The sequence below is a fragment of the Phalacrocorax carbo genome, chromosome 5 (assembly GCF_963921805.1).
Source record: "Phalacrocorax carbo chromosome 5, bPhaCar2.1, whole genome shotgun sequence".
Classification (NCBI taxonomy): Eukaryota; Metazoa; Chordata; class Aves; order Suliformes; family Phalacrocoracidae; genus Phalacrocorax; species Phalacrocorax carbo.
Genome location: NC_087517.1, coordinates 28,327,704 through 28,353,471, shown reverse-complemented (window position 1 = coordinate 28,353,471; position 25,768 = coordinate 28,327,704). Strand labels below are relative to the sequence as shown.

At 36.0% G+C, this 25,768-nt stretch overlaps 1 protein-coding gene across 2 annotated transcripts; it reads right to left on the bottom strand.

The window, feature by feature from the left end:
• Positions 1 to 838: 838 nt before the first annotated feature.
• DNAJC10 (DnaJ heat shock protein family (Hsp40) member C10) lies at positions 839 to 25,743 on the bottom strand. Of its 2 annotated transcripts, none has more exons than XM_064451765.1 (23): positions 25,537 to 25,743; positions 24,546 to 24,905; positions 22,682 to 22,847; positions 20,865 to 20,915; positions 19,385 to 19,467; positions 19,065 to 19,196; positions 18,145 to 18,238; positions 17,871 to 17,948; positions 16,494 to 16,537; positions 15,963 to 16,100; positions 14,743 to 14,832; positions 13,858 to 13,971; positions 12,955 to 13,069; positions 11,049 to 11,176; positions 10,658 to 10,774; positions 9,422 to 9,523; positions 8,223 to 8,378; positions 6,714 to 6,847; positions 5,089 to 5,142; positions 4,552 to 4,699; positions 3,991 to 4,110; positions 2,680 to 2,796; positions 839 to 2,125 (listed from the first exon to the last, which is right to left on the bottom strand). In XM_064451765.1, exons 2-23 carry the CDS (start codon positions 24,744 to 24,746, stop codon positions 2,114 to 2,116), a joined length of 2,394 nt encoding a protein of 797 aa, XP_064307835.1. In that variant the 5' UTR covers positions 24,747 to 24,905; positions 25,537 to 25,743; the 3' UTR covers positions 839 to 2,113. The 2 variants fall into 2 exon arrangements, with proteins under 2 accessions (XP_064307835.1, XP_064307836.1); XM_064451766.1 differs by lacking the exon at positions 25,537 to 25,743 and adding an exon at positions 25,194 to 25,394.
• Positions 25,744 to 25,768: the final 25 nt, after the last annotated feature.

The window sequence follows — 25,768 nt, the reverse complement described above, 5'->3', positions numbered from 1 at the left end:
AGAAAGGGGAGCTGGCAAAAAAACCAAACCAGCCACCATGAAAACTTGGAAAAAACATCTTAGAAACTTGTATCATCTACATCTCTCTCTGTTCTGAAGATTTTTCCCTCATACACATCCATTTGATCTCAAGCTTAGAAATTAAAAAAAATGGATGCAAACAGACTATTATGATATAAAATTAAATCTTAATTAACTTTATTGATATTTAAACTAAAACCTCTCCCCCAGAGCCTAAATGAGTTTCAAAAACAGTAGCCTAGACAAAATTAGTCAGCATAGGGGATATATGATGAGGATAGTAGTGTTGTCTTTTCATAGTAGTTACTTATATGCTACAAATGAATAAACGAGGAGGAAGTGATAAAGTAACTTTTTACAAAAAGCTGGCCATAGTAAAGCCAGAAAGATCTTATGTTACCATCATCTGTAGAAGAGACTCATGTGAAGCCCTTGTTTTTTGTCCTACTAGTCTGTTCCTGTTAGCAGGACTGTATAGTAACGAAGAAGAAACTGTACAAATACCTATACTGGGCGGTTTTTGATTAGGATCCTACTGTTAAAAATCTAGAGTGTGTAATCATGACCTCATTCTCCAGGTAGGAACTGAAGTTACAGTTAAACATTCCATGCAAGAACCAGAGTCTGTATTAAAGCCACAACATACCAAATTTTCATTTTTGACTGTGCTTGAGTTTGAAGTTTGATTTGGCTGTGGAAAGGTCTACTTTATTAAAAAATAGATGCAATACATTCTCTTCTTTCTCAGATTAATACACTGCAAAACCCCAAAGCAATAGAGGCAACCCTACTGAACATAGGGGAAGATGCATTTGAATGTCTCAAAGTTACTAGAATATCTTCCTTTTATTTCTTGCTGCCTTTATAAAATAAATTACTTGTAGATAACAACGTATTTACAAATTTCTAATACTCACACTACAGTGACTAGTCATGCCAAATCTAAATACATGGAGAGCAGGGAGAAAAGTCCATCTGACAAGTTCTCAGCAGCATTTTATTGAAAACATTAAACATTTCAATGCTGGACTCCTAAATGCAGCAGACATTTTGTTGTCTTCCGTAATTTTTCTTGTCTGTTGTAAAGCTATGAAAAAATATTACTCTGAAGAGTGGGAATTTTATTAAGATGTATGAGGAGACATTGCAAAGTACAGTGTTCATTATTAAATTAAAAGGCACTTGCCCTCCTGCTTACCTAAAGATTCATATGAAAAACAAACAAACAAAACCCCCAAAAAATGTCTGCAGAGAAAGGAAAAGTGGTAATACCAAAAGAGGTTAGATATGTCCACAGAATACATTCATATTTAAAAAGACAATAATAAAAGTTATGACCTAATAACTTAAGCAGATGCTTCTACAGCATAACTTAAATTTTGAAAGTCAATGAAACACTGAGTTTGAAGTCCTCGATTTTTTTTTTTTGATTATTCAAAAAAGAAAAAAACCCAAACAAACAACCAAGTTCAAAGTTCTGTTCATCCAGGCACCACCACCAGTGCCACAATATAGTAATCCACTCAAGGACAGGAACAATGTAATTCAATAAACCTATCCTGCTACCAGTTCTTGATTTTATTTCTTAGCAATTGACTAGACAAGAATGCCACCCAAAGCAGAATAATCATCATGTAAAACTGTTTGTCTCTCAAATAGACAATCCCTCATTGTGTTTCTGCATTGCAGAGTGGTTTGAGTGCATATTCAGCCATAGGCTGAGTGCCACATTCAAAAAGTGTTTGAAAAGAGACAGAAAAATATAAGGAACTGGTAAATGGATAGGAAAAAATGATACAGCCCACATTTCTGGTCCAACTCCAATGTTTGACTAGGAAGAAGGTAGTTGGTATATCAGAAGAGGGACACGCGGAATTCATTTGCAGAAACATTGAATGCCGACTCCAAAACCAAAATGCTTTCATCTCCCCACAGCTTGGACAGAATTCAGAGTCATGTATGCCCGCGAACTCAAACTAGTTTTTGTCTCTTTTGTGCTGTCATGAATATAATCAGCCTTATATTTTCCACGTATTGTCTTCTATATTCACAGCTTCAGAATATTTTGAATTGTATCTACCTCCAGTACCACTTAGAGTTCATCCTAGTGACAAGAAAATAAATGTTTAAGTTATTATGAAAGTACAAATAAAAAAAAAACCACAAGATTATTAGGGATTTTAAATTTCTGTGGTACTATGTTTTCAACAGGACAAGTGTTTCTTAAATAGAATTCAGGGTACTTCTTAACCGCTGTGTATTAATAATAATCTTTGAGTTAAAATGCCAATCCCAGCCTTACACTAATCAGCCTCCATAATTTGGTCCCTGCTTCCTTCATCTAGTCTAAGGATTGCACTTAAGGATACAGTGCATCTCAAACATCTATCTTTAATGCAGTTGTCCCACGGCTATCTATACATTTTGCTAGGTCTTGACATAAGTGGCGCTACAAATGCAGTATTCTCTGCTACATCTGCGGACATAGAGAACCAAGTTTGAATAAATAGTAACCAAAACAAGACGAGAATTAATATGTACCCAGTACTATTTGAAAGCATTTAATATTTCATGGACAAATACTAACATAATGTTAAAGGGCTATTCTTTACAACAATATAAGTCTTTTGCAAAAGGCCCCACAATAAGTATTCTTACCTTATTTCTAGATTTTTTCCTCTTTCCTTTATTTTGAATTGCTTCTAATTTTTCATTCAAAAGGTCAGCAATACCTTTTGCATCTCTGCTGTCTATATATTCACCAAGAACATTTTTCTTAAGAAAAAAAAAAGTTAGTAGTTTAACATATTACCCATGCCCTACACTCAATAGAAAATCTGCTTACTTTCAGATAAAATTCAAGAGGAATGCAGGGAGGAAGACAGTGGCTCTGGTAGGTTGATTTATGATTCATCGATTTTTTTTTTTGTCTTCATTTAAACAATGCTAATTGTCTTTATAGTAAGAACCACTTTTAGCTGCTAGTTTTTAAAACCATACAAATTTTGAACTAGACAAATTTTGTCTTGATCCTTAAAGTTATTCAGCTAAGCATTTCACGTAGACAGCTGTTGCAAACTGTGCCACCTTGTAACCTATGTTCATGAAATCTGTCACTGTGGGTTGCCACTTTTGAGACCTGAAAAGCCATTACTCCTTTCCACAGAAAATTCTCACTGATTTTGATGGGATTGTGTGAGGAAGGATTTCTAGCACTTCCCATAAGAGATTCCGTTAAAAAAAGAAAAGTATAACTAAAAGCATTGGCTTAACTATTAGAATGCATTGAATACTTTCTCTTCAGCATTAATATATTTAAAAATATGACTATAATATTCTTGAAATTTAATAGCTTTACAAGATTAAAGGCAGTTTCCTAGGACTATCCGGACTCTTCTCAATTTTTTAATTTATTCCTACTAATCTGTTAGTAGGAAATGTTGATCTCAACAGAGAGTCACAATGATAATTTAAATGGTTTGATAAGGGTTGTTTTTGAGACAGAACACAACTAAATATTTTTAATCAATTTTCTATCTTAAAATACATTATTGAAGTCAAAATTATAATGAAATGCCATGATTACATTGAAAGCCAAAATGAAGTTGTCCATATTTCACTTAGAGAGAGACTTTGCCTGCTTTTGGTAGCTGGTAGTGGAATTGGTAAAGGTTGAAAAACATTTTGTCATGCGAGACCCCTGCAAAATTAAACCCTGGTTCTGGTTAAGCCCACGTTTTAGTTACTGTTCTATTAATCTACAATTTATTATTTTCAATAACCCGTTATTACTGTATCACTGTCCTACTATTTTAAATATTACTGCAATTGATTCTTATTATATCTCCCGAGTATCTAAATAATGCACTTTAGTATGTTACAGAAATATTCTCATAAGTCTTAATTTTGAAATGAAATACGTCTACTAACAGTACCCGCCCACCAGCGTACACAAAGGAGACACTTTACCTTTGTTCCTTGGTAGGGGTAAAACTTAACAGTAGGATAGGCTCTGATATCAGCAGTTTGACAGGTCTGAGCGTACGCCTGACAGTCTATTTTTCCAGCTTTTACTTTTCCTTTAATGGTCTAAAAAGAAATGTTTATTAGAAACAAACTTCAAGTTTCCATGGGTGACTGTACGCAAATAAGCAGTGCAGCTAAAAGTAAACAAAAAGCATTGCTCAAATCTTTTAAATATCTCAGAGTAGTTGCTTGGTTGCTTCTCAGACTTCAGAAGTCACCACATGTTCAGTGGAGCACCTCCCCTTGAATTCAGGGCAAAGCACATCACCGTTCCAAAGGTCACCCCATCATAACCTGAAATCTGTCTCAAAAGAGGGTCTGTGTGTGTGTCTGTGCAACAGACAATACCCCCTGGCAAGTGGGACCTAAAAGCCTGGACTTCCAGTGAGAAGGAGGATCACTGGGGGTATGTGATTTTTGGATGATTACCAAGAAGTGAAGTGCTGATAAATTATATTTTAACCATAAAAATACAACAATCTGCTAATACAGTTAAAAACCTACCCTTGCAAGGATCTCAAATTCAGGAGCAAAATTTTGGCAAGGTCCACACCAAGGAGCATAAAAATCAATGACCCAGTGATCTTTTCCATTCAGAACTTTTTCTGTGAAACTCTGAGGAGTCAGGTCTATAGACACTTGTGGTAAATATCTGTAGAAGAGAAGAATAACGGTCATAATCCATTCAAAAATTTAAACATATCTGAATACCATTTAAGCATAAGAAAGATTTTGGAAATTAAGAATATTAGTAGTCTGGAAATCCCTACTTTACACTTTGTACTATAAGAGAATCACTTTTTAAAAGTGGTAGACAAAATAATAGTACAGTCTTCAGAAAATGGGTGGGGAGTAAGGAGTATGCTCTATCTCCACATTTTGAAAGCTTGAGTAAAAGGATGTGGAAACTTAAAAAACTTAAATTAAGCGATACATATACTTGTTTCTAATTCTTGATTTACACAGAATTTACATATTAATTTCTCCTAGCAAGCAAACTATATAAGCAGCTTGTGAACAAAGTTTAATGCAGTGACTTACCCCAGTGCCCAACCTCTCAGTGAATATGAATCTCTGTGCCATCCATTGTAGCTACTATAAAAAGATTACAAATAAAGTAAAAATCCAGTTCACAGTAGTTTGAATTACATTTGGAAAAAAAAAAACAAACAACAAATCCCACAAACCAAAAACCACAAAACAACCAAAACCCAAGCACTCGGTAGAGATGATGAAATAATGAACTTAAATGCATGTGTTTTACGATCTATTTCTTCTAGCTTTCGAATCTAAATAAGTAAATCTCATTTATATGATTCAGAGATACAGGATTAAGGACTAGAAGATGAAGAGATGAAAATTCTATGTCATGAGAATAAGAAACTTGGTTTGGAGCACATAAGCTTTGATAACTAGAACTATTTTGAATGAAGGATCTTTGGTAGTAACTCCAGATAAAATTGCAGGCTCTAAGAAACATGAGAATTAAATTGAAATATCTTAATATATTTTTTTAATTGATGCTCATTCATTACAATAAAACAGTTATTAATTATATACATTTTCCTCAATTTGACAGTAGAAAAGCCAGGCAAACTGGTTACTTGGACAAGGATTTGGACTTTCAGGGCATCCTTAGTTTTGAAATTCCAGTGACAGGTTAGAAAACAAGATTAATCCAGGATTCATATCCACTAATTTACAGCTTTATAACAAAGTATTAGTCAATAGAGTTACCTGGTCAAAATCTGACTTGATAGTTTTTGGTGATATTTATTCTAAGAGACAAATTTTCATATTTTTGCAGGAATTAGCTGATTAATGACTAGGAATTTGGCACTTAACAGTCATATTCATCAACTTAGTTGTTTTCAAGATGAAAAAAAAAAATCTGCTTTTAAAAGAAACTTTATCTAGAAGAAGTGAATACAAGTGAGCAGCCCAGTGATGAAAGCTGCTGAAGTTTGCTATTACGCACTATGATGAAGAAGCATTACAACTTACTATCTGCCAGCATTTAACAGAACTTTTCAATATTTAAAATAATGAAGCAACACATCTGCTATTTCAGACCGTTATCTGTCTTTAAATAGGCATGTGCTTCCCGAAATCCCTGGATCTTCAAACAGTACTGTGAAACGGAGGGGACAGGCTATTTGGTTTTGGCCAGCTTTCACTTCCCATAGAGTTTTTTTTGGCTTATTTTGTTGATGTTTCCACACTAATGATACAATGAATGGGATGACTAGATAAACAATGGAAAATTTTTGCAATGGTTCTAGCAGCCTGTTGGCAGGGAGAAGGATCAGATGGCTACATCACTCTGTTCTCTAAAGATAAAGCTACAGTCAATTAGGCTAGTACCATTTTTATATTATATGATTTCAATAATCTACTTTAACCGACAAAGTTAGAAAACTGGCAATTGATAAAGAACAAGAAATAAAAATTAAGATTCCTGAGGCAATCTCAGTTCAAATTACTGAAGTGAAATAAAAAAATAAAATGGCACTAGTTTGAAGTAACAAAATCAATAACAGTTAGGACAGTAATATTGTAACAGCCTATTTTAATGGCTGTGATGAAACTTTTCTATGCAACAGAAGATGTATATTAATCCTGTTCCATATCATCTAACCTCTCCCAAACTGAAGTAAACTACTTACTAATATTGATGAGCTGTGTTTGATTTTTGAGGAAAGAGCCTTATTTCAGGATATCCTCGAACACTTTCTTGGTGACAGAAAGAATAATACTTTTGACAATCCACACTGCCTACATTGATTAATCCATTTAACATCTGAAAAAAAGAAGAAAACCTACAATCAAATATGCTAATCAATAATACTACAATTTCAGTAATACTTCAGAATTTAAATCTTAATCACTTAGTTGGGGAAAAAACCCCAACAAAACAAACGAAGATTATCACAAGGCTTTCTTCTTTCCTGTAAATGGGTGACTGGTATCTAATGGGAACCAGCCACCCAGGGACATTCCCATCATGCACATGTATTTTAGTATAAGCTGCATGCTCATGGCTCTAGAGGCACCTACCTTGCCTCAAAGGGACACGAGTGTGGTTATTTAGTGTAAGGACTGCCCTATTACCATGTTTCATGTCATAGGGTCAGTAATTATGACAGATCCTGGTATAGTGCAGATGCGCTATCATTTGCACAGTTGGCCTGTGTCTTGAACACACTGTTTGTTGCAAAGGCCCAAACCACCTGGCATGGGTGGGAAGCTGATGATTACTGAATGTGTACTATAAAGCTAATAGTACTTCACAGACATTTGACCAGGATATAGAATCCTTGCTAGAGCTCCTAGTCTGGGTGAGTTCTAAATGTCTGAAAGTCATAGACTTGTTTCCAAAGCCCTATGTTTTTGGCTCAGTTAAAATTCCTGGAAATATATCCAGGAAAACCCAGATGGCTGTCATTAAAGTAATATTACCTTTGCAAATGAGAGGACACTGTAATGACCTTGCAAAACAAAACCACAGTCCCTAATCCCAACAATTCAATATTGAAGTGTGTGTAATTCAGCTAACTGACTATCAGCCTTAAAGTGTATTGTATTTAACATTTATTTACTTTCAGTGAAGAAAACAAGATCTCAGAAAAAATCTTCCTAATATAGGAAATAATTAAGATATAATAATTAAATAATCCTAAATTTAAGTCAGCGATTTCACCAAGGCCTAAGTACTATCTTAAAGCTGACTAATGATCATAAAGAATACTGAGAACAAAGTGGCAAACTATTTAAACCAATTCTTATCTAATTTATGGATAAATCTTTTTTTTTTATGTTTTGTTTTAAACAAATGCAGAGCTGTTGTCCATATAAAGCACTAAGCATCAAAGAAAGTTAGTAACTCTAAAGGTCTTAGATCTTGGAAAACACACTTGTATCAACAGGATAAAACTGGATTACAGTATCAATGTACTGAACCTTTTTTAAAAAAAAAAACCCAAACAAAAAACCCCAAACAAAGAAAAACTTTGTATTTGAAACAATATAAAACTGTCAGGTAGGAATTCCCTGTTTTGCCCACAATATTAATCACTAGACTTTCTCAGTTGACAAGTCTCTGACAGCTGTTGTACCATCTCAATAATTTCACAGAACAGGACCAAAAGAAATAAAAACATTCGAATGTCATTTACCCTGGCCATTTTTTTCCATTCTGGCATTAAGGCCTGACAAGGTCCACACCATGGAGCGTAGAAGTCAACCATCCAGATTTCTTCTCGTTTTCTTCTCTGAACTAATTCAACAAATGTCTCTGGTGTTAGGGAGACAACCGATGGATTCCTAAGATCCTAAAGTAAAGACATTTCATAGAAATACACTTCATAACAATAAGTTATCCTGTGTCCAGCACCATCACATACAGACAGACTGAGAATTCTGAGAATGTCCCTTTTCTAGTGAAATTTGCTTGCTGCTGTGGTAGGGAAGACTCCACAGCACTGAAAGGCGTGGAAGGATCAAGAGTCATCCCTTCAACCTAATAATCGTACGCCTGATTTGCTGAGAAGAGCTATCACAAAAATACAGCCAGGCTGCAAAAGGGAGGTTTTCTGCCTCTTCTTTATAAAGGGAGGCAAAAGGCAAGAAATTCAGTTTACCTGGCAAGCACAGGCATTATGAGACTCAAGCATGCTATTTAGGCTGGGATGCAGAAGAATACATACGGTGCACTGCGGGCCTCTCAATATCAACCAAAAAAGAGCAATCTCCACCTGTCCTGCATGTGCGCTCTTAAACCTGCTTTTTCTGGGCTGCCTGGAGAAAATGAACAGTCTCTACAGAGAGTGGAAAATAGCCTGCAGACCTAGCAGTGAGAGAACCTGAATGCTGGAGGAAAGGCGGGGGCCAGATCTCTGGCAGCAACAATGATGAGTACCAATGATTTGCAGTTCTGTGAGCTATGAAAGTTCAAGAAACAGCTGAGAAGCATGGAGGGCAGCAAGCTAATTGACAAAAATGAGAACCTTCTCCTGTGTCAAGGTATGCACGTGAGGCATTTTCACCTTAACATTAGAGCACTTCATACTTTTAATTCCTTTATCCTCTCTATGAGATAGAAATCATTACTATTACTTTGCAGATTGGAAGGGATCTTAAGTTACTTACTAATGAACTCAAAGAAATTACTTGACAGAGTAGGGAAATTAATCCATTAGGTATCAGGTCCCTGACTGACAGTTGCTGAATCACTTTTCTTGCCCAAAGTTTTTTCAATCTTACTAGTCTAATTGATCAGAAAAAAAAAAATAATTTTAGCATCTTCCAGCTAAAGAACGTTTGTGGATGAGCTGCATACAGAGCATGACCGCAACATGGATTATAATTTACGTACCTCTATAAATTCCAGGATCTGCTCAGCAGAGTGATGTCCTTCATACTCATGAACATCAGACTGATTGAACACAACTGTTGTTGGATAAGCTCGGATGTTATGCTAGCAAAACAAACAATAAGAAATTGCAAGGAATTATTGGGTTTCTTGTACTTTCCTTTAACTGCCATTGGTATTTGTGGCTCACAGCTGGTAATCTATCCAGTTTGTACACTACAGCTGCTCAGACTTACACGCAGAGGGGAGTTTGAAACCCTTAAAAATCAGTACAGAAGAGATGCCAATTATATTCAGAGATGGCATAATTTATTCTGGATTTAAAAACCAACCAGTAATTCTTTTGCCATGCTCCACAAATACAGGAATTAATCCACAGGCCTTCTAAGCCTCAACTTTAAAGCTATTGCCAGTCTTCAGAAACTTGTAGTTTATGAATAACTGTATTATTTACTGTTGAACACAGAAGCTTCCATGATCTGAATTCTTCAGTGTGTAAATACAGCTAAATAAAACTTTTAAAAGCTTGTAATTTTTTGCTGATTTTTCATGTGGTTAAGATGTTCACATTTTAAAGATAAATACAAACATTCTAACGTAAAAAGCTCTCATGAACAGTAAAATATGTAGTTGCAGGAAAGCTGTCAAAATGTCATAGTACCTAGAATTCAGGAAAAGTAATGTCAATTATTTCTACCGTGGTAAATTCATTGAAGCAAAAGTTAAGCAAACTGAAACATGGAAAATTAGGAAAGATTTTTTTAAAAATATTTTTCATTCCATTACAATATCTTTAAATACACGTAAACTTGTAAGTAATAAACTTTCTTTTACTTTGAAATGGATCCTGTGCTTCTTAAGTGCTACAAAACAAAAAGCAAAAGTCAGTTAGGGTGAATTGAAATAGAAGTGGGTTTGCAGACATCTTCAAAAAGTGCTATATCAATATAAAACTTGTATTTTTAAATGTTTTACTATTTTTATCCACTTGTGTGAAGAGCAAAAAGAATGCATATAAGTATTTATATACACACTAGAAAAAACTTTCTGGGTCCGCTTTAGTCTTCTTTTCTCCTTCGAAAAAAATTATGATACAAGTGTCCTGTTTGGTTTACTACCCTTTAAGAAGGTAATATTAAAGAACAAGCATTGCCTGCCCCCATTCCCCTACCCCCAGCTAGAAGAAAATAACATTCTTTGAAAGGATTCCAACCTCCGCCCCCGGTTCCTGCAGCTTACCATGTTGCAAAGCCCTTCATGGACAGTACAGTCTAGTGTTCCAAATTTAAGCTGACCATAAAGATGTTTTGATGCTTTTCTCAGCTCTGGTAACAAAGCTCGACAAGGAGGACACCACTAGAAAACAAAATGCAAGTAAGCACAATTGCTTTCCCTGCAGTTGGCTCTCAGGAGAATGTAAGCTGTTGGAGAGGAATAATATGCTGCTGTGACAACAGACTCTACTAAAGACAAAATCCACAGAGTCTAGGAACTGGTGCTGCCAAGGAATAGGAAATTACAGTACCATCTCAGGGTGCTGAAGGACATTTTCAAGGTACTGCTAGTATTTTTGTTACATAGTTACGTAACAGATTTTAGAAGAAGGGAAACATGGATATTAAATATTTACCGGTGCAAAGAAATCCACAAGCCAGGGTTCCTTTTCTTTGTCAGGAAAATTCTGAGGTCCCAGTGTGATAACATGAGAGTTGACACTTTCTTTGGCAAATGCAACGATGTCATACAAGATCTTCTTTCCTTCAAAGAACAATTTAGAAAGGAGACTTTATTTTTCCTCATGAGCGATCTCATTAAAAAACTCAGTGTTACCAACAGAAGTCCTTCAGTTCCCTTGACCGATCTTTAAACATGGCCTGTTTAAATAAATTGAACAGGTACTGGCTTGCTTTTTCTCAAGAAGACAATGTTAAACTGTCCAAACCTACATAGCTGAGACATACTCTAGGGGACAGTTAATACTTGGCTAACTATTAAATGGGATATTTACCTAATATTAGCCAAATAAATGTTTTATCCAACACAAAACATGTTTTTATAAACAAAAAGAATTTTTTTGTGTGTGTGACTGGACTACCTGTTTTACCATCTTGCTAGTGTTGTAATTAAAACGTTACTATTCTAGATACACTTACTGTGGCAAAGGTATCAACACAGTAAAGACTTCAAGCAAAATAAAGGATACTGATAAATCACAGCTTTTTTAGGTGTAACTGAAGTTCCTGCTGACACAGCTCTAGCAGGCAAAGACCAAGTCTCTTCATACCCTTCATGTACACATTTGTCAGCAGAAATGAGTGTTTGTCTCTTGAAGTGAACTGAGAATAAGAACTTCAGAGTAATTAAATCTGAAGTCACTGCACAATGACACATTAAGATTAATTATTGTTCTTAGATTTTAAACTCTTGAAGCCTTTCAACATAGCACATAAAAAAGCCTGATTCCTTCAAGTATTATATCTGTATAAATACTGGAGTGAGATGACTATTGGCAAACATTCTAGATGCCACATGTTTTGTAAATAGTAAACCAAACCATTCAGAAAAGAATGCATGTACTGTTAGTCCAATGTATCTCTCACACATTATTTGTAATCTATGCCATTATAAAAAGATAAAGAATGCTGTATGTATATGACCCATTCTTGGCTTCTCTGCAGGAGTGGAAATTTCAGAGAGTATATAAGGCTTTTCCTGGCAGCAATCATTAGATGCATGGGATCATCTTTCCCCCTTAGATATGACTAATCTTTTCTAAGTGATCAAAAGCTTTTCTCCTTTCTTCTTTATTACAGTGTTGAGGTTCTGACTTGATTCTAGCAAGCTGTTTCTAATACTTCAGAGGCTGAAAAATGAGAATGTAATCTTGCATCATTGTCTTGTGCTGCATTCTGAATGAAGCCACACCTATTGCTGCAAGCTTCAGGCTCCGCTCTTCTCCAACCAACATTTTTGAGTCCTTTCAGTGGTATGCGGTAACGTATTTCCGATCTTCCCTGGAAGGAAACTACTACTGTGGAAATTAAAGTGGTAAAAGTCTCAATATAGACTTTTTTTGGATGGAGGTCAACAGAACATGGAATTAGGCTTAGTGCAGTGACACATAAAATCAAATCCAAGTTTCTCAAGGTGGCAGCACTGTATAACTAGCACGTCAAGCCTCTATAAAGGGCATGGCGTGCCTTACAGCATTCTTTGGTTATTGTACCCAAACCAGAAGCTGTCCTGATGAGCTTCACAGATTTGATTTGCATGTAATTATGTACATGATATTGAAATAGACAGAATAGTAAAGACAAAATGCATCTCTTGACATCTGATGGCTGCTTATCCGGGGGAAAAAAAGAAATAAATCAAAGGAAATTAAAGGTTTGTATGAGGCTACAGTAAGATCAAAGGAAAAATAGCGAACATTACAACTACAAAACTGTTCTTTGAGAAAAAAATGCAGTTTGCCAAAGCTAGCATCATCTCAAAGTGATTACATAATGACTTAAATTTGCCAAAGATTCCCTTACCATGGTGAATTTCATAATCTCCAGTTCCTTTTCCTTTGAAGACTGCTAAACAAGGCTGATAGACATACAGTTTGTTGCAAATGGTTGGTGAAGACAGACAGTCAAACTTGCCAACCTATTTAACAAATAGTGCTATTTTAATTAAGGCATCCTAATTTATGCAATTAACATATTTTGAAAGGCAGTAGGAGTTAGGACAGATTATTAAAAAAAGGTAAAGATATGGAAAAAGTAGTAGCATTTTTATAAACAGAGGCTTGAGACAATCTTGTAACTATGACATTCGAGCAAAACTGCTAGCACAGCTGTATTAGGTTGTTTGCTTATTTTTAATTTAAAGGCCAAAAATGGGGAATAAATCCTTAAAGAATTCTCCTTTTTCCCCTCCAAACAAAATAGCAAGGAAGCAAAAAGACACCTAAAATGAATGTGACCTGAAAATTTTTCTAGTCAATGCAACAGTTTTTTAAAAATACATACCTTATAAAATAACACAATCCATGTCTTTAGTACAAAGTTTGAATTTGGTTTCTTTTTATTAGGAAAATTTCCAAGATAATTTTAGGGTTTTCTGAGTAATTAAAATACAGTTTCACATACATCAATTTGATGTTTAAGTGTTAACTTTTAATTGTTAACTGAATGGGATCTGCTGCAACATTTCCTGTGAGAGAGCAGATTTAAAAGATAATATTTCCTAAGTACTTTAAAATTATTCAAACCATATGGGAAATTTCATTGCTTGCTTTAAATTAAAAACTTTACTACAGATCTCCCATATGACAGCACATGTCTCTCAGTACCTGGGGTGGCAGGTGGTAGTAACAGCTAATAATAAAAACCATACTGATTTGATCTCTGAATGTAAATGGTATTTGATACCAGATGAGTGAACAGTCTTACCTGAATATGCTCATCTTTAAGTAAAAATTTAAGTTTCTTAAATTCCTGTACATTTGATTTATCACTCTCCCCAAACTGGAAGAAAAGCAGCCATCGGTGATGAGCGAGACGGTCCTTTAGAAGAAAGAAAAAAAACCCACAACAAAAACAGAGGAAAAAAAAAATTATTTCCAACTTATACCAACTTGTAAATTCGTTTTATGTTTTATAAAGACAAATGACCAATTATTCATCTGATCTCTGAGTGACCTCCTCCACTCAAATTCTTTCATGTAGTCCTTCCACTAAACTTCATTTTACTACATCATAAATGGGAAAGAGTTAAAATTCTGAAAACAAGCTGGCTACATGCTACTCTCTACACTTCTTATTTCCATGTGTGTTTCCTGTTGAAGATCAAGCTGCTAAGTGCTACTACAAGTGAGAAAAGCAGCTTTCCTCTTTTTTTTCCAAGACACAAGTAACTTCTGTGACTACTAATTTTAGTTCATACATAACTTATGGATTAACCAGTATTTTTTTCTTTCTTATATTACTGAAAAAATATATTAAAAATAAAATTCTCTACAATTTAGTAGATTTAAAAAATAACTAGAAAGTTAGAGTTGCAGAATGAGTAGCAATGCAATTTCTGTGGCTTTCTATTTTCCTATTAGATACACACACACCCCCACCCCCTTACGTTCATTGGTTTGCTAAACAACAAAAGTAAATGTAGACAAACAATGTTAAATAATTTTGGCTGGGGGGGGAGGGAAGAGTCGTCCTTTTCAGTTAAATAAATACTAGGTTGTATCAACAGGATTTGAAAAATGTAAAAAGTAATGATAAAAATATAAAAATATATTATTTTAAAAATTCTTTAAGTATTTTTAAAAAAGTTACCTCTAACGATGCTGCAGAGATAATTTCAAAGTCTGGCAGATGCTGCATTACTTCCTGATATATTTCTCTGGCATCCAAGGAGTTAAGAAACTAGGAAGGAAAGTTAACTGTGTTTATTATAAGGCATTACAAACATCCACCTGATTGTTGATGATTAGTACTTAAAGTCTGAGGGAAATTATTCTTATTTGTTCCTTTCCATCAACTGAAGAGTACTGTTAGTAATGTGTTATTTGATCAACTTTTTTCATCTATGTATTTTCACAAATATCACTCTCTGAATACTGCTTTTTAGCTTGTTTTTGCACAATATTAAAACCAAGATATTGTATTTTGTCAAAACGGGTGCTAAAAGTCTCAAATTCAAATTTCAAACTGAATTTACCAATCAACATTACAAGATTTCCAATCTAGTTTTACAGCCTTCCTTAACTGCACTGTACAGATATTTGAGTTTCAGTGATTTTTTAAATTTAGGAACTAGTGTGAGTCAGTAACTCAGAGTTGGTAAGTTACAAGGTTGAAAGTAGGTAGGTTACAAATTTCATTTCCTCCTTTTGAAGATGCATATAACAGTAGTGACAATAAAGGATCAAGCCATGATTCAAACTGAGAAATGTCTCCCATCAATTAAGGAAGTTTAAACTACCACACAAATAGAGGAGGAGGTTGCAATATTAGAATATAGCCGAACAGCATAACCCATACTGACAGACAACGTAGGAGTACTTTTATCACACACGTCAGTACTCTGTTCAGAGTAGCATTTCTCAAACTTGTGATACCTGGGGCACGTGCCTTCTGGAATAAAAACTGGGGGCACATGGCAAATCTCCCAAGCTTGCCCAGGATAGCTGTGTAGCAGCTTCAGAACCAGCTCTTGGGCCTGTTACGGAGCACATCCTACCCCTGGATTCCCACAGCTGCTCAGGGAGGCTCCTGAGGAGGTGGCTAGGCAGAGCTACAGGCTGCTGATACTGCAGCGTGCTCCTGTTCGGTCTCCCAGCATACCACCAAAATGGGGACCACCTCCAGGGATCACTGCCTTAGAAGCCAGGAGGGATATAAACTCCTACCAGAGCGTACAATCTTAGAAGAAAAAAGTAAAAAAGCATCTTTCCAGTTGTATATAATCAAGCTGGAAATTATTTATACATTCCTTTGTCATTGTCATCACCTTATTTTATCTAAATACAGAACAGTTGAGAAACAACTCGTACCAAAACGCCTCCTTTCTCTTTGTTATTTATGGTGGCTCCAGGTGGAAAGTATGCTGTAGTACTAGACGAGATATCTAGATTATCACAAAGCTCACCCTGGGTGCCACAGTCCATCCAGCCTACATTAACAAGACCTTCCTGTAGTTAAAAAACAAAACCAAACCCAAACAAAAAAATTACAAACCACAAAACAACAAAAAAACAAACACAAAAACAAAGAGTTTTTTAAATTTTAGGTTCAGAAATGCTTTTGAAAACCCCAACACAAGCAATTATATACAATATTTAGAAAATGGAAGGAGACCACATTGTAAATCATTAGTTAACATTCATCCATATTTTATAAAATTCTTTTAAAAAATTAATGTTATTCCAATAGCTACTAAGTCAAAATATTTCACTCGTCTGAAAGTTAATGGGTGAAATCTTGGTTCTGCTAAACTCAGTGAAAGTTTTGACTACAACTTTATGCTTTCACTTCTGTTATTTCAACTATAATAGGTAATGCTTTCAAAGTGAAACTCTGCTTACCAACATGCCAGCTAGCTTAAGGCGTGTTTGGTAACTCAAGCAATCTGCAAAATAAAAATTATTTATTTACAAACATAAAGCTTCGAATTATTAATGCACTAAACCTACTCTTGTTTAGAATTACCCCTTTCCTTCCTACAAAGGTGATAATTTCAACAGGCATGCTTCCTGGCTATTTGTCCAATATTTCAGTGACTTGAAGTTGTAACATCTAGTAATCAGCACTCTATGGTTGTCTACTCTAAGTTAAAAATAACATCAATAATGTTGTCTTGCTTCATCAACACAGAATTCTAGTTTTAAAAATTTTCATATTTTATTTGCTATACTAAGACTGACCTTTAAAATTTCTTCTTAGCCAAAGAAGAAATTCTTTAAAGAATTCCTCTTTAAACAGAAAACCCAAGACAACATTTAAACAATGTTTAAAAAAAACCCTCCAGCATACTGTCTTGTAATGAGATTTCAATGGAAATATCAACTTTTTGTGATTCAAATAATAACTCACTATAATAAATATATCATATGCTGTAATCATTCATCCAAACTTTGAATAGTTACCTTCCGATGCAGATGTTTTTCTGAAATAAGAAGATGCATCAACCTAACTGTAATTCGACCAAAGTTGAAAACTTAACAACAAAAGGACTGCAACTTGAAATCAAGCTATTTACAAACGTAAATCCAAGACAGCAGCTCTGGTTATTCAATTCACCGAACAAAGGTCTCTTCGTACAACAAAGAAATCTTTATTTGTCAAAGGTGTAGCACATTTACCTAGCTCTACCAGCTAAGGAAGGCAACTTTCTCATATACCATATCCAGTACTGGTCCCAAGAAAGTCAGTGACAAACACCTACAAAAAATAATGCAAATCTAAACTCTGTCGTGACATCAACAGTAAGAGCCAATTACTGTGTCCCAACCTAACTTAAGAGAAAATATTAAGCTAGTTTCTGAGTATTGGTGGTTTAATGGGGATATGCATCCTTTCTTCTGCTCAGCCATCATGACGAGCTGGCATGTGTCTATGCAATATCTGTCATTTCAGCTTGAGCTGGAAACGGTAGTCAGATGCCTTTTCTGCCAGTTCCCTTCCTGAGGGGTTACACTTGAGTGCTGCTGTAATGACTCATGTGACATTACAGAAGCACAATAGCATAATCTATTAATGTTCCTTTGGTCAAAATGCCTTTAAAACAAAACTTAAATGACCCACATACTGTCAATGAGTCCAAGTACTGTGGGTATCACTCTGGGTAAAACATCTAAGATATTTTACAACTTTTTATTTGAAGCAAAAGGGATTATGCCACTATCAGCAAAAGTACTTTTTTTTCCTGTTTGCCTTATTTGGTAAGTATGTAATACACCTACCCCCACCTTCGGCACAGAAGGTGATCAGCCAACCAACGCCAGAAGCAAATGAAGTTTCAATCGCATTAACAAAGTTTCCTAAGAGTGAAACAATTTGCATCAGTTCGTGACTGAACGTGACTATGAAACAAGGTTTTATATGTATATTAGCAAACGACAGTAAACTATTTTTAATCTCAAAAATAACACTTAGGAACAGTTGACAGATTCAGCTGTATATGCAGTTTCTGCCATATTTTATATTGTAAAAGCAAGCAAAATAGGTGAACATTACCTGCCCATAACTCAGTGACTGTGCTTGTAACGTATTGCATGGCAAAGTTCTTTAAGCTCTCTTTTGACCTGTCTCCAAAATATTTCACTGGTTGCTATAGAAGACAGAGAATAACGTTTATTAAGTTAAACAAAAGAAAAAAACACACCAAAACATACTGTTTTTTATATAACAGTACTTATGCAACTGCGGGACCCTACCCTCCCAAACCTTAGCCCTAACAGTTCTCTCCCCCCCATATTGAAATGTTTGGAATTTAACTTTTATTTAAATTTTGTAATGTGATTTCTTTCCAAGTCCAGCAACACATGGATAATTTAGTCTTAGAAACACCCACTCCCAATGATTATATTTCTATTTAAATAAAAATTGCTTGCATCAGTCCATTTAGTGTATACATAACCTCTGAATTCAGCCTTTCAAATCTTATTGTCAAAACATACCCAACTATTCAAGTGCAATTTGTACACCCCCCCGGCACCACTACTTAACAAGCAGCTATAAAGCGCGATGTACATAACGCAGCTAGTATGGAGGCAGTCTTGTGGAAGGAATTTCCAAGTTTCTTTAGGTTCGTGGTCATATTCTTTAGAGCCTAAACAATTATTCTTTGTATTTGAAAAGTCCATTACGATACTATAAAAGAAACTGTTCAAGTAAACTCGTTGCTTTCCTATAGCACCAACGCTGATAGTAGCTTCCCAAATCAGAAGTGATATGGTGCATGGTAAAATGATTCAAAAAAGCACTGTATAAACCAGATACCTATTTTTGAAGTTAACTTTCTGAATTAATTTAACCAAGGTGAAGGAAAGCAAAAAGGAAAATCTATGTATAAAAATCTATGATAGAACAAGTATTAAAGAAATACTATTCCAGATTGCAGTCTTTCTAAAAACACTTGAAGTTTTATCACTCACCATTCCAGTTTTGAAAATGTACAGACTGGGATAACTGTTAATCCCTTTAATTCGACAAAGCATTCTATTATCTCCACAGTTGACAGCCCCAATGCGTATTACTCCATCCATCTCCTTAGAAAACTCCCTCCACTAGGAAAAAAAGGGGGGGGAGGGAAGATATTTTCTTATAAAGATATAATGAAAAAATCAGCACATTTTTTTATTCCTTGCATCTTGAATTGTCTTTGGTTTCAGCTTCAGTGTAAGAATCCACTTCATTAAGTTTTATGCTGTTAAAACCAATGATCTTTCAGAGTAAATTTGCTTGTTAAACATACCGTAGGTGCTAACTCATGGCAGTGGGAGCATCGAGGAGAATAAAAATTCACAAACCACAATTCTCCTGAGTTAACAGCAGCATCTAGATGGAGAGAAGAAAACTGTAAGTAATGCACATCTAGAATGTAATTATATCTAGATTGTACATTTTTACTATATTGTTGTCCCCAAGATTTGAATTAAGTAGTTATATGTCAGACACAGTAACTGTAACTCAGATGGGATAAAGATTGCACCTCACTTGCATATACTTGCTGTTGTAGGCAAGTGCGCAAAACTTTCAGAGGATATCAGTACCCTGACTTTCATTCTATTCTGTTCTATTAATTAAGAATACATTTACTCTCTACAGATTAACCTAGCTGAAATGTGTGATAGTGTAAGTCTGGTTACCTTAAAATCAAAATACAAGTTCTAGAAGATTTTTACCCACTAGAACTTTCCATTTCCTGACATCATTTCATGTATTTTCTGGGTTCCACCAGGCAATCTTTTTATGTAGAAACCCTGTATACTAGGTGAAAATGAAATTTAAAAATCCAAGTTAATGTAATTACTAGAAGAGTCAGGAAAAACATAGTTAAATAGTCTTGCTTATAAAAGAAAACAGCAGCAACAAAATATACACACACAGATGTTATCAGTTTGAATTACATGGCTTTCAGACTCTCCATTTTCAGATATCATTTTTATAGTGAATTTTCTAAGTTATATTTACCTATATTAAAATATCCTCAAGCCAAAATATCCACACAAGCCAACTAAGGAATGTGTAGATTCTGCAAATCAATTAACCAAAACAAGACCACGTTCTTATGGAGAGAATCATGAGGTTCTGCTATTAGAACAGTTTACAAAACTGATTCAGCATTTAGATCCAGTCCCTACAAAGGAAAATATTCAAAATGCAGAAGAAAAGTCACACAAAATCCAGTATTTTTTCTCTCTAGTCTCTTAGTTATAAACATCTTAGCTATAATTTTAAAAGCAAAAAACTGGATGATGTCCTCACTGAAAGCGTTCTTTCCAGACCTTGTTTTACTTAGCTGTGTTTTTAGTATCTGGTACCACCTTCTAGTCTTGAACCTCTTGTGCAAGGCACTATTGACAGGATTTCACAGAAAAAAAATTAATAGAAATAGAACACAAAAGTTCTATCAAGTGCATTTTTAGACAAGAGACCAAAAAATTAGAAATGATAAATTAGAAGAAACAAAATTTTAATTCAAATAATTTCTTCTTACTGATATAAAAAAATATCTTTCAAACTTAATCTAAACTGTTTAATGATATTGATCTATTTGCTAACTAGCATTTACCAGGAAGCGTTAAGGGTTTGGGGTTTTTTTTGTTGTTGTTGTTGTTCTTTTCTAATCTGAAGATGATTTTCTGACAGTTTTTTGTATACACAGTTCTGAATGTAAAAATTGATACTTTGGGCTGCCATATTGTCAAACAGATAACTTATTTAAAACTTACCAAATTCTCCTCTATCCAATGTTATAATTTCAGGATCATCATCATAAATACCTATTAAAAAAACCCAACAATTGCTTTTTATTTTTGCCATGAAGAAACAAGCCATCACCTTATTCACAAGAGAGGAAACAAGACAGTACACTTAAAATGAAATAGTAAGCTGGCAAAGATAGTTTTTTTTACAGCAAAGCTATATTTGTTTAGTAATATGTAACCTTAGTTTAATCTCTTGCAAACTCCCACACCTTCAGGCTACAAAAGCCACCACCATTACAGCAAGAGTATTAGAAATAACAGCAACTAGTTGTCAAGTTAAAATTCAAGAAGCTTCAGCCTCCACTGAAAGAGCTATATGTAATGTCTGGAAGCTTTCACTTCTGCACTCAGCCTCTGGTCGTCTAAACTAGTTAGATGACAAAGGCATTTCAGCCGCAAGCTTGTCCACTCACAGAATGCTGAGAATGAATGAGTGGTGAGAAATGAACTCAGTGGAATAAAGCAGACAGAACAAAGGTAAGGAAGACAGCTTTTCTAAAATGCTAACCAATCCTACCTAGAACATCACTACAAAACAGTCTACTACTTCAAGTATGCAAGAAAGGCAGTGCAGAGATACAAAAAATACTATTAGACAGCATAATATTACGCTACTATGGCTACAGATCTTTTATAGTACCTAACATGGTGAGATGCCATTTCACCTGAGGTATACAAGGATTAAATGCAAATAAATAATGACAGAAATTAATTCCTACAGGTGACAAGTTACTTTTTAATATTACTATCAATTTATATATCATGTAATATAATACATACACTCACCCATACATATATACATACAAACAGAAAAATATAGATACATATCTAAATAACATATAAATACAAAAATAAATACAGATATAGTCTCCAAATAACTGGTAATTAGACATTCAAGGATATTGCTTCTCAGTCAAGCAGTGCAACTTCAGACAGCTAAAATTTCTTAAATCTGTTTATCTGAAGAAGTTTCAGGGTAATTTCCTTTTTTCCCTGTGATAGTTGCACCTCTGGTTTATTCAATTTCAATTTGCACAGACATTAATTTTTTAGAGATTGGGACATACTAAATAAAACTACACTAGAAAAACGTTTTGTAAAGGTGGAGGTTCATTTCACCTTTTTGTTTCATATCAATCAAACTATGTTCCTCAGCAGCCTATTGTATCTTAGCCCTGTTACAACAGCCCTGAGAACAGTTCATCCCAGCCTTTCCTGACAACTACCTAAAATTTGTTGAGACAAACATTAAGTAACTTGTCTCAAGATCATTTTAGGTATGATTCTGTAATTACCTTTTAATTTCTTACTACCTCTTTACTGATCTCTGTTTAGCTGCATATAAAATAGGCTTGACAGTCCAAAAACCTCCTCTCAAAATCCACTCAGGAATACTTTATCTAAACAAAAAGGTCTTCCTGCATTAGAGTTGAAAAGAACAGTGATGAAACATTAACACTGGAATTTAAGGAGAAAAAAAAAAAGCTTTGCACTTTAAAGAAAATAAACATGAAGTTAGATGACCAATACAAAAGTAAGCAGCAGGAACAAAAAGCTAGGTAAACAGATTATTACATTTGTGGTATTTTTGGGTAGCCATTAAAAGGCTAAATAAAAGATTGGGTCAACACAGAGAAAATGACAACTACAGGAGAAAAACAGAGCAGGCAGAAATCTGGAGAGGATACATCAGAAATGTGTAAAAAGATCTGATACAGATCTTAATATTGCATTTACTTGTGACTGTTTTAGGCAAATCACAAACATACATCATAACTTACCAAAATCATAGCGATAGAAGTGCCAGCTTTCATAACGACCTCCTTGCTGCTGATCTTCCAGACCTTTCTCTCCGTATTTATCATACTTCTTCCGCAGATCTTCATCTTTAAGTACCTCATAGGCTCTATTTATTTTCAAAAAATTTTCATGTGCATTTGGATCATTCTATTTAACGAAAACTGTAATTAGTAATTAATTAATAAACCATATTGTAGATATAATGCTGAGAAAATAATCTTTGGAAATATTTTTATATCCCTACTACTAAAGATGTCAGTTGTGATGGAAGCAGATGTTACACAGTGATCTTGAAACAAACTACAGTAAAGGTTTCCTTTCCTGAAGCCAGATACGTCTTCTGCTCATTTCTTCACTCTCACTAAAGTACCAACTGAAATACAAAGTGAACTGGCAGGAGGCTGTAACATTCTCCAGTGATCCCTCTGCTTTCAACTCTCTTTCTTCAACGGAAGGAAAAAAATTAGTGCTCAAGAATGAAGACTTACCATTTCCTCTATAATCTTTTCTACTCCCCTAAAATCCCCACTCATCCAGTTTGAAAATCTGTGCTATAAAGACATATTAATCCCTTCTGATCTTACAGTGTAGACAGAGGCCCCCTTTTCTATTTAAAAACCTTCTGGTTCTAGGTAACTTTGGAATTACAACAGTGAAAAATCTGCAGACCTACTTTGAACCGCAGCTTGGGTTCTGAGCTGGTGCAGTATAACAGTGGTGAGCAAAATCTGCAGCACTATCCCACTCTTTTAACTTCTGCTTAAACATTTCATTCAAAAGACACTTTTTCTTAAAGATTGTTGACTTATTTACCTAGATACACATGAAATAAATTACCATTATGGAATTTGTGTAATGGCTTCATGTTCTATATATCATCTTTAATGTTGAAAATAATCTGTTGAAACATCTTTAGTAGTATTTTAGTAGTATTTGCATACTTGGAGACTACAGAATGTGACCCAAAATGTTATTATTTTGAAACGTACACAGGGAAAACAAAAATTGCAGTTCATAGCTACAAGTTGGCATTCCTAACTTTGTGGAGATTTGGCTTTCTCTTTGAACTTTGTCATATTTGAATCCATCGTAAAACAAGAGTGCCTCAGAGGCCTCAATACTCTGTGCAGGTGGACCATGTGCTCATATGGAACATCACTGCCTTCTGGGTCTCTGTGCAGGTGCGCTTGCACATATAAAGATCTAAACCCTCATATTTCCTGTGAATTTCTGATTATTTCAGGAAATGTTGATGAAGAATTGATGACATTTAAATTTAAAATAGATTTCTTTGTACTTTGGAAAATATGGTAGCACAGACTGAGCCGTTCCAAAGTCTAACTCTAGTTAGTCTAAAGCTCCTTATTACCCTCCCTTGTTATGCATTGGCAGTCCCAGAAGTTCTGCTTTGTCCTGTTTGATACCTGGAGACTGATATCTCAGTAGAGGCTGCTGCTGTTTGCTGTTTAGATGAGACTTCCTGTTCGGGAAACAGTAAATACCCCTAAACTAAACTAAAAGAGACAAACTCATCAGTTTACCAACAAGGTAACATGGTAGACATAAGCTTTCCTTTATTTACAAAAATATAATTGAGAATGATCTTGCCTCTTTTTTTTTACTACAGCAATTTAATATGGCCCAAATTCAACACAACCATGTATGACCAGCCTATCCCTTTTTGTCAATTTCCTCTGCAGAAAATCTGAGCAGAACCATGTTATCAGGTGGCTATGTTACTTCACAAGAATCAAGAAACATTATAGATAAATTGAAACTACTTTTTTGTATCAACATTCAGATGCATTAATTCACCAACTTTGACCTGTTAAAGATGTAACTTACCTGATTTTTATCAGGGTGCAACTTTAATGCCAGTTTTTTGAACGCTTGTCGTATTTCTCTACTACTTGCTTCTTTGGATACTCCAAGTAAACTATAGTAGTCCTGATCAGTGCACACAAGAACTATTACACATACTGAAACTAGTAATAAAGATCTTTTCAAATAATGAATATAACCCGCTTTGGATACTAAGAACTCCATTATGAAGCGTGTGGGAAGTTTCTAGGTTCTGATTCTAGTAGGCTTTGAAGAGTCTCTAGGAAATCCGCCAACCTCTAGAGATGCAGTCGAATTTACGATGGAGCTCTTCAAAATGCTGGTTGTCCTACTTCATGTCACAAGTCTTGCAAAAGTTACAATCTATAACAAGAGGGGGGAAAAGCAACTAAGTACATTTTCTTAGTTATTCGATAAATATATGTTAGTAGAGAACCCCATTGCCAGCTTGTGCAGACTCCACATGAACATTTTCTTGATGGCTGATCACCTGCTTTCTGAAGACCGCACAAGTGACAGACCATCTCTTGATTATGTTTATTGTGAAGGAGGCAATCATGCAAAGCTTTGCTGAGCGATGCTAAATACCAGCCACTTACATCACATTAAGAAAAGCGGCTTCAGTAGGGCTCACTTTTCCTTCAAACTTACTTTTAGCACCGCAGGGGGGACGTTTCTTCCCGAGGGACCGGTAGCCCCGTGCCGGCGGCCGCTGCGGGGTGGGGGGGGCCGCTCGCCAAGGAGACGGCGGACGCCCCTCACAGGTGAAGCCGGGCAGACCCGGGCGCCGGGTCCGCCACGGGAACAGCCGCGGCGATAGGGGCCAGCGGGACGCGGCGCGGCGAGGCCGGGGTTAGCAGCCCCGGGGGGCGGCCGGGCTGCGGCGGGAGCCGGGGGGCGGCCGCCGGGGCGGGGCTGCCGCGCGGTCCCCTCCCCTCCCCGCTGGCGCGGCCTCGTTGCCGGGTGAGCCCCGAGGAAGCGGCGCGGCGCTTACCGGGCTGCGGGGAGGGCGGCGGCGGCGGCGCCGGCCAGCGGCTCGGAGCGGCGGGGAGAGCGGCCCGGGCGCGGAGCAGCATGGGACGGCGGCGCCTCCACCCCGGCGCCGGGCGGAAGGGCGGCCCGCGCCGGGATCCGGCTCTGGGCCGGAGGCGGGCGGGGCGGCTCCGGGGCTGACGTGGCCGTCCGCGCCCGCCTGGGGTGGGGGGCTCGGCTCCTCCCGGCAGCGC

Excerpts from the sequence above, each read along its gene's own strand:
- DNAJC10 (XM_064451765.1), bottom strand. The coding sequence starts at position 24,746 with ATGGAGTTCTTAGTATCCAAAGCGGGTTATATTCATTATTTGAAAAGA. Across the intron at positions 13,070-13,857 it reads TTAAAGATGAGCATATTCAG|GTTGGCAAGTTTGACTGTCT; the intron begins GTAAGACTGTTC and ends TTTGTTAAATAG. Across the intron at positions 2,797-3,990 it reads ACCCCTACCAAGGAACAAAG|AAAAATGTTCTTGGTGAATA; the intron begins GTAAAGTGTCTC and ends TTTTTTCTTAAG.